Genomic DNA, 8,619 nt, shown 5'->3' on the forward strand with positions numbered 1-8,619 from the left:
ACAAACATGTAGACTAATATCCACTATTTCCCAACATGTGTGTCTTTCACTTTCTTGCTAAAAAAAGAGATAATAAAAGATTCATGTTCAAGGTCAGGGCAAATCCAGAGCAGTAGACTTTGAAAACTGGCGCTCATCCCCTCCACCCTGCTCTGGGCACAGGCAGAGGCGGAAATCACTGGGGGCTGAAGTTGCTGTAGAAAGAGACGAAGTGGGCAAAGAAAGAATGACTGGAAGCAAAAGTCTCGTCACAGGGGTTGAGCATGGGGCCAGCTGCCTAGGATCTTGCAGACACGTGATCAGAGGAAGAGACTTTGAACCAACTCCCTGGGGAGTAATTTGGGGAAAACAAGGAGCAACTGGATGTTCTTTATTCTGTTTCCACACCGTTTGTGACCTTGCAAACCCTGACTCTGAGCTCCCCTTGGTCATTTCTCTCTCTGAAGATGAAGGGTCCTGGTCTGCTGAGATGGCTCTTGACCAGGACTTGTTTTACTTCTCAGTCATTTTCGATCCCATTCATAGTTTAACTCCTGCAGATGTTTCCTGGCACTTTGTGCCTCTGCTGCATCCTGAGTCACTTGGCAAGTGGTGATGAAGTGGTTGTGGAAGCAGAAGGAGGGAGCCTAAAAGGACTGGAAAGGTCATGAGGGACTGGAAAAACCTGACAGAGTCGTGAGTTGGTCTACAGGTAGCAACAAACATTGTTGCTTGGAAACACCAGGTGCTTCTGGAGGACGGAGAAGCAGAGCAAAACAAAAGCATTGGACCCCAACCCTGCCTGGACCATGGGGCCCACTGAGTGAGAGTCTCCAGGTACAAACAGTGTCATAGCAGGGGTGATGCAAGCTGGTTTTCTGCTTAAAGCACTTTCCTTGGTACGATTGAGATAATTCTGAATGACTGTGGACAACCTAGCAAAAAAAGAATCTGATTTCTTGCCTCCTCTCCCACTTCCCACAGATATGAAGCTCTCCTATCATGGCAGAGAGAAAGGATGGAGGATGCCAGGTGACACCTACTATCTGGCAAGCGATGAGCCAACCCAGACAAGTGCAGCTGCCTCTGCTTTGCTCCAGGTTTCAGCCCAACAGAGCAAGAAGGGACTCCCATGTTTGAACGAGATAAATTGTTCCCCAAATCAGCAATGCAGACACAGCCACCAGGAGAAGGTCTTGGAAAAAAATATTGGACTTGACTGAGATATAAAAAAAAAAAAAAGCTGTCTGAAGCCTGGTAATAGGTTCCTACGCACAAACACACCCAGCACTGATCACATCAGCACATTAGGTGCTGTCACTCCCCAAACCTCAAATTACTGTAATCAAAGGAAGTTGAAGTAAACGTGGTCCCAGTATAAAACCTTACCGTGATGCACCATCCCACATTCTTTGGGCTCTGAGGGTGCAAGGACCATGAAGGCTTTTCTGGTTGCCCTGCTGGTGGCAGTCCTGTGTGCCGAGCAAGGTAAGGAGCTTTAGAGGCTGAGGGAGCCAGATGGAGAGGATGAAAATACTAGAAGAAAAATTAGAGATAACACAGGGACAAGAAGGTTTGACAGCTTCTATTGCAATTGGTGAGGTCTTGGTAGTGCAGTTTTTCTTTGGTGTCAGCTGTGTCAAGCAATATTTAGTGTGGTTGAGTCTTAGCTTTTGAATGGGTTCTGCTGAGGTACCAATAACCCAAAGAAGATGAGCTCACCGCTCTGGTTTCCCACACCCTCAAGAATCAAGGTCCGACCACTCACATCTGAAGATAGACATGTGAACTGAAAGGTGCTAATAGGAATGAAGCTGGGCTTACAGTTTTGCCTTTGGTTTTATTTTTGTTCCTGAACAAAACTTGAGGAGCTGTTGATAAAAGTAATATGGTTGCTATAAACACCGCGTCTTCTGCCAGCGCTTCACTTACTTCCCAAAATGGCATTACAATTAAGAAACTGGGTTGCTGGCAGATATTTGAAAGCCTAAGAGCTCTTTGCTCATAGGTTTGAAATGCTTTTTAAAGTGTCTGGGAGTGAGTGTGTTCATAATGGGATCCACAAATGCTCTGTGCTCATCCTCTTTCAAAAGGAAGTGCAGTTATACCTAGACAATGGTGTTGAAATATCCAGTTGAGAGACATCGGCTCTGTGCGTGTGTTTGCAGTCCCGAGGAGTGCTGCATGCCTTTTTGCACCGTTAAGGCTATTTCTGGCTGCATCTGCAAAACTAGAGCTAATGGAGGGTGGAGGCCAGACGCAGGCAAGGCTTTATAACAGCTATAATAGCTTCAGCTCTCATTGTTTCCTGACGGGAAGGGGTTTTCCTTGCATTGGTCAGTAAACACAGGTGTATTCAAGTTGCTTTTGTGACTGGGGTCTCGGCTCCATCTGCAGCAGAAAGTGGTTAGAACTACTTTGTGAGACGTGGCAGAAAAGCAGATCATGGAGATTCGCAGGGTCTGTAAATGCAGTAACATTCATTAGGCAGCGTGTCGGGGATTGCTCTGGCACGGTCTGTGATTATCCACCACTTGGGTTGATGAACCTCCAGAGAAGAGGTGAGAGGCTTAATTTACCCAAGTGATGGAGAAAGTGCGAGTCCTGAGAAGCTACAACCAGGACGCGACAAGGATGATTTTACCTGCTGTTATGGAGAACATCTACACTCGCAAAACCTGGCACTAGGAAAGAGCATCTGGGTTGGTTTCAGAGCAAGGTGGTCAGTCATATGCTGAGGCACCCAGAGCTGGCTCCAAGGGCTGTACCCAAGGCACCTGGGCTGCCCACATCACAGAGGGGAAGCCTTTTCTTCTCCTACCTGGGGTAGTGAGGGCCTAAAATGGCTTTTAATTCTCTTTTAAAACTGCTTCTAGAATTGTTTAACCAAGTGTCATGGGGCAGTTCAGCTTCAGAGATGAATTTTAACTGACAGTAGCTGGACTTTGGATCCACAGTCCCTTGGAGAAGTTTCCTTGTTCAAAAGAGGTTCACATTCAACTGAAAGGGTCTCTTTTGTGCAGAAATAAGAGTCTTTCTGTGGTGAAAAAGCCAGGAGAAACTGAACCAGGGAAATTTCAGCCTAACAAAGGACCCTCCTTGCTTTGCAATTTGGTTACCTTCAACCAAGAGTTCTCCATCGGTGGTGACAATGAAGCAGGCCGTCCCCTTGCTCAGAAATGAGGAGCATTTCATGCGATGTTGAACTGGAGGGAAATAGTTTCCACCAGTTGTGAACTCACCTCCAGGGAACGAGATAGAAGGTGCCCATGTTTTGAGCGTAGCCAGCCAGCCTGCCAGGAAATTCGACTCAATTTACCTCATTTTTGAGCAGAAATACATATCCTTCTGCCTTTGTAATAGACCTGGCTCAGGCCTGCTGATAATATCACTGACAACATGTTGTCCCAGATGCTGATAGGAATGATCTCTTTATAGTCCAGAGCAACCTCTCCCAGGGAGCTCCCCTCTGTGTGGCTCTGTGCTCGGTAATTTAGCTCATGGGGGTGGCTTACACTCTAATTAATTTGTGTCCGTACAGTGTTTTGTAGATGCAGTCTGAAAATACTAAAAACTTACCTCTCACCTGAGCAAAGTGCCAGTACATCCTCTCTACTACCATAGATCCAGCTAGGCAGGTCGTGAGCTCTGCTTTTGTGGGCTGGCTGTCAATCAGGCCAATGTGGACTCAGTGGAAAAAGAAAGGTCACCTGAGAATGATGCTCAGGCTAAAAAAAAAATATGTTTTCTGGTTTAATCAGCAAAAATCTCAAGTGAAGAGAGAAAACTAGTTTTTTTTCTCTTTGTTTGCTTATTCAGCTTCATTAAGAAAAACCAACCTCTTATTTCCCTTGTGATGAAAACTTCTTTCTAACATACTTTTCATCTTGTATTTTCCAAGAAGGGACATGGCTTTGGACACTTTCTTCCCAGGAGGGCATTGCTGGAAACCACTAATACGTGTTACATGCTTCCTGAGACCCTCAAATTGGACACTTAAGATTTGTCAGGGCAGGGTGCTGGGCTGGCTTGTCTAGACTGGGCTTTTTCCAAGAAAGGTTAGACTAGATGGACCTTGAGGTCCCTTACAACCCCGTATTCTATGATTCTTTCCAGCTTCCTCACTGTTTTGCTACAAGTGTGATAATGAACACTCCAACTGGAACTGTCTTAAAACCTACAAGTGTGAAGACCATGAGAACTACTGTTTAACCACATACAGCACCGCTGGGTTTGGTGAGTACCAGCAACACCTCAAGTCTTTGGGGTTTTTTTATTTCCTCCAGAAAAACTGATGGGCAATAGTTTTTTTAGGGCAGTAGTTGGTCTTGTTGGAAATAATTGATCACTGAGGTTTACAATCACAACACATAATGTATGTGAATCCCTTGGCAGTGCCTTGTTATCTACCTCCTCGAGTATGCCCCTCACCACCTTGTGGCAAGGCTGGCTGGAACACACGGATTTTTCATGAGCAGACCGTGTTGCCTGATCCAAGAGCTGACACACTTGGTTTGTGATGGAGGGTGGAAAGGTGTTGGATGCAGTAACGTGGTTTTAGAAACTAAAGATGCATTGGCAGGGACTTTTTGCTCTCCTACAGGAAGCATGGTGTGGATTTCTGTCAAGGAATTTCTAGTGTGCTGCATTTGGATACTCACCCAGCACTCATCAAATCTACTGATAGCTGTTACTGCTGCACTGCAAATTAAGCCTAGCACAATATATATCCTCCTACTGTCCTCTGGTGAGCTCTTGCAGAAGATTCTTAAATTACAGCTCTTCTTTCTTGTCTGTTCTCCATCCAGGCAAAGACGCGGGACATCGCATCACCAAGAAGTGTTCTGCAGACTGTCCTGAGGCAAACGTAAACTTCGGTGTGGCAGCTTATTCCACCAAATGCTGTAGTACCTCCCTGTGCAATTTCAGTGGTGCCAACAGCATAAAAATCAGCTACACCGTGATGTTCCTGGGTATTGTGGCCAGTTTGATCTGTATCGCCAGGGCAGGACTGTGACGAGGGGCAGGAGAAGATGTGACAACCCAAGTACCTACAAGGTATTCCCCAACTGAGAAACAAACATCCTCTGCCAAGTGTCTCCAACAGGGTCTATGCTACCCTGTTTTTTCCAAGACATTGCTTCAGATCCCATCCAAAAATGGCATGGAAGAGTAGCTCCTATCTTTTCCCCAGTAACATTTGTTGTTTTGTACTAATTTTCCCTGGGGAAGCTCTTTTGATAGCATGCACGTGACAATTGTCAGACAAAATAAAGATTTATGTTATTCTAGAGCTTGTTTGCTATATCCACGTGAATATCAGCCTGAGAAAACAGCTCTACCAGAAAGGGCTGTAGCCTGAATCTCTACTTCACTTTGAATTCCTCTTTTTAGGACTTGGGTGTCTTCTCCTGGCTGCCTTTGCCTGTTGGCTTGGTTGGATCCAGCAGCTCAAGACAGACTCTCTATAAAGCCAGATGTTCTGCCTGATCACTCAGTGCTAATAAATGAAGGTGTCAATCCAGGAAGGTCAAAGCTATTTATGTTGTTCCCGTTGCAAACAACAGAGACAATTGTCGCAACCACTAACACACAGGACTGGGGGTTTGCCAGATATAGGTTGCGGTCCTGGCCCTCCGCAAGGTGGGTGGTTTCAGCTTTTAAAATAGGTAAAGACCCCTCACAAAGATGCTGGAGATGTCTGAGATTAGGACAGTGCTGCTGGAATCTGTCTTCATGGACAGGGGATCTCCATGCTTGCTTGGAGAAGGTGCTGCTGTCTGAGTGATTGCTCATGACCTCCCTGTAGAGACAGAGCAGAAAGAGCCTGTCAGAAATGATGGGTGACTGATCTGGTGGGGTGGTGTCTGTCCCTTCCCTTTGTCACCGCTTGATTTCCAGGCTTGGGGATGGTGGACATGTGGTGGAGATCCTCTGCAGCTCTTGGAGGAGTGGAACTATAGCTAAGACAGGCAAAATACGTGCACTCTTGGAGCTGGAGGGTGTGTAATTCCCAGCTGAGCAGTTTATAGGCCCAGTGCCACATTTCAGGAGGGCTTGTATAGAAGCGGCACCTGGAAATAAACCCTGACGTTTACAGCCCAGCTGGACTGGAGCAGGGTTCTGCTCCACCAGCACTCAAGACAGGCTGCACAGTGCATGTGTTTCTCTGCAACAGAAAACAGCGCTGACCAAAGCCTGGAGAGATGGGATTAGGTTTAATCATCCTATAAAAATCTCTGGGCAAGAAGGTTGTTCTAGCACTTATTTACATGCAAGATGGGCTAATTTGGGAATGGTACTGGCGTTTCTGCACTGAGGGACCAACAGAAACTTGGGGTTTTGCATTTCTTTTCAACGACTTTTCTCATCACTTTTCCTATATGATAACCATGATAATTTCTGAAATGGTTCTCAAACCTTTCGGACAACTTGAAAATCCACATTTAGTAAAAACGTGAATTTCACAATTACTCAATTACTTTTAAATTTCAGCTTTTGTTTCATGAAAACTACATGTTTTCACCAAAAAAGAAATTGTTTTCCCTTCTTACATGACATGATTGGACTCAATGATCTTAGAGGTCTTTTCCAACAAAATCAATTCTGTGGTTCTGTGACAATTTAGAACAAGATAAGCAAAACACCCCCCTTCTTTTACTCAGCAACTGTGTCGAAGGCAACAAATCTTTCCACCCCACCCCCCATTAACTCTCCTGTTATCCTTTCCAAATTCTTCCTGAAGCTCATAGCTTCTAACTAGTAAACCGTGATATTATCTTCTGCTTTGCCTTGGTCCCTCTGGTGTCCTAACCACCTGTGTCCTTTCTACCCCCATGAGTTCTTTTCAATCTGTCTCACCTGGCACTGGTGAGGGATGAAGATAACATCAACATCAGAGGGACGTATGGGACCAGATGGAAAGTGCAAGACCATCTAATGGAAGATCTCAGCTGTCAGAAATCCAGCAATAACTCATTTAAGAAATACAGCCTTGTCATCTCAAAATCTCAGCAGCTTGCAGGAGACAAGAGATATTTTAGTTTTTGCTTGGATGAGACTACAAGGGAGGGGGGAAAAAGAAAGTGCCTGGCTGAGCTGCTATTTCTGTACCTGTTAATGGATGCTGTTGGCTGAAATAAATCCGAATGTGGGCTGCCTCTGCAGCACACCACACGGGCTGCAGAATGGCATCACCTTGTGACTAGAAGCCCCTTTTCTGCTATTTCCTCAAATAGTCTGCAGTAAAAGTTGATTTCCGTATAAAGATTCATGAAATCTCTTCTGGATTGGAGAAAACGAAATAATCCACAAGGAAAAGAGGGCTGCACTGCCTGGCATGGAGGGCGTCAGCTTGTTTTCCTCCTGCCTGGTGCCTTACAAAGGCATCAGCCTTACAAAGCGAAACAACACCCCTCCTTTGAGCTTCCTTCGTTAATTGCCACCTCTGTTCCAAGCGAGTTTCGTGCTCTACCTATTGAGAAAGCAAAAATTTCCTCACCTTAGTCATGCAGGTCCCCATACTAACAATATTTATGTGTTCAATTTAGAGGTGTTGGAAAGGCTTACATCACCCCAAGAGCTAGGCATGCCTTTTCAGTGAGATCATCACTGTAGGTGGGTTGCACTGGAAGCCCAAATATTTAATGGGAGATGGAAATCTGAGCAACTTTGAGACTAAGAAAAAAAGGGAAATAAAACAGATGGAGAGCAGCAAGGGGCAGAGTCACTGGCAGAGCAGCAAGGGGCATGCAGGTTGCTCCTGCAGCTCTGAGTGTCATGCGAAAGGGATCCAGCTGGACCATTTCTGGGACTGTGCCTCCATCCCCATGACTGGATGGCAGAAAGACAACGGTGGGAGGAAAAAGCAACAGCAATCAGAAGGGGATGGGAAAGATTCTGATTTTAAACAGGGAGATAGTTTGAAACATGATAAAAAAGAAGGAACAAAGAGCGCTGTATGGAAAGCCAGTGGAGTGATTCTGTTTGGCACTTCACATCATTTTGGCTGACTATAATTTTTTTTTTTCTGAAGGCTTAATGAGCAGAGGTCCTTGATCAGGCCATCCCTCATTCTCCATACTTCAACTGGTTGGGTTCTTCTCTCCTTATTCTTTGTAATTTGTAAAAAAAAAATCACAGCTTCTTCAATGTGATGGGTATTATTTCTATTTTTTTATTTAAGTGGCTGTTTTCACTGCCTGGTGGAATTTATTTTCTAATAAGAAAAACATTTTCTCTCATAAAAAATAGCCAATTTTTTAACAGAAACATTTACGATTTTGCACTGCTGTCTGAAAAAGGCCCACAGAAAATGGTGCCTGGTTCCCTGTGGAATACAGTGGAAGGAGACTGCTCTTCTGATCTAGCTGTTTTGACAATTCTGGGAGACATTTTGTAGAAGTTCTCATCCCAATTTCCATTTTAAATTCAGTCCATTTTCATATGCACGACAACAGCGTGTGAGGACAGGATGTTTAAGGATGCAGCCTGCCCTAAGACCCGAGTTGGCCTCTTTCACTTGGACACTCTTTTGGCTTTGTGTTTTGCTTTTCCTCCACTTCTCCAGAATTACAAACTGTTGCATGATGAACAAGCTTAATTACGAAACAAAGAGGAAAAAAAGGAGTGGGAGGAGAA

General features: G+C 44.9%; 1 protein-coding gene across 1 annotated transcript; it reads left to right on the forward strand.

The window, feature by feature from the left end:
* Positions 1 to 1,400: 1,400 nt before the first annotated feature.
* On the forward strand, positions 1,401 to 4,996 carry LOC104490555 (lymphocyte antigen 6E-like). The gene is made up of 3 exons (XM_010132854.1): positions 1,401 to 1,467; positions 4,096 to 4,215; positions 4,788 to 4,996. The coding sequence occupies exons 1-3, from the start codon at positions 1,416 to 1,418 to the stop codon at positions 4,994 to 4,996; spliced, it is 381 nt and encodes a 126-aa protein (XP_010131156.1). The 5' UTR covers positions 1,401 to 1,415.
* Positions 4,997 to 8,619: the final 3,623 nt, after the last annotated feature.

This window comes from Buceros rhinoceros, unplaced genomic scaffold, assembly GCF_000710305.1.
Source record: "Buceros rhinoceros silvestris isolate BGI_N320 unplaced genomic scaffold, ASM71030v1 scaffold12133, whole genome shotgun sequence".
Lineage (NCBI taxonomy): Eukaryota > Metazoa > Chordata > Aves > Bucerotiformes > Bucerotidae > Buceros > Buceros rhinoceros.

Excerpts from the sequence above, each read along its gene's own strand:
- LOC104490555 (XM_010132854.1), top strand. The coding sequence starts at position 1,416 with ATGAAGGCTTTTCTGGTTGCCCTGCTGGTGGCAGTCCTGTGTGCCGAG. Across the intron at positions 1,468-4,095 it reads AGTCCTGTGTGCCGAGCAAG|CTTCCTCACTGTTTTGCTAC; the intron begins GTAAGGAGCTTT and ends GATTCTTTCCAG. Across the intron at positions 4,216-4,787 it reads ATACAGCACCGCTGGGTTTG|GCAAAGACGCGGGACATCGC; the intron begins GTGAGTACCAGC and ends TTCTCCATCCAG.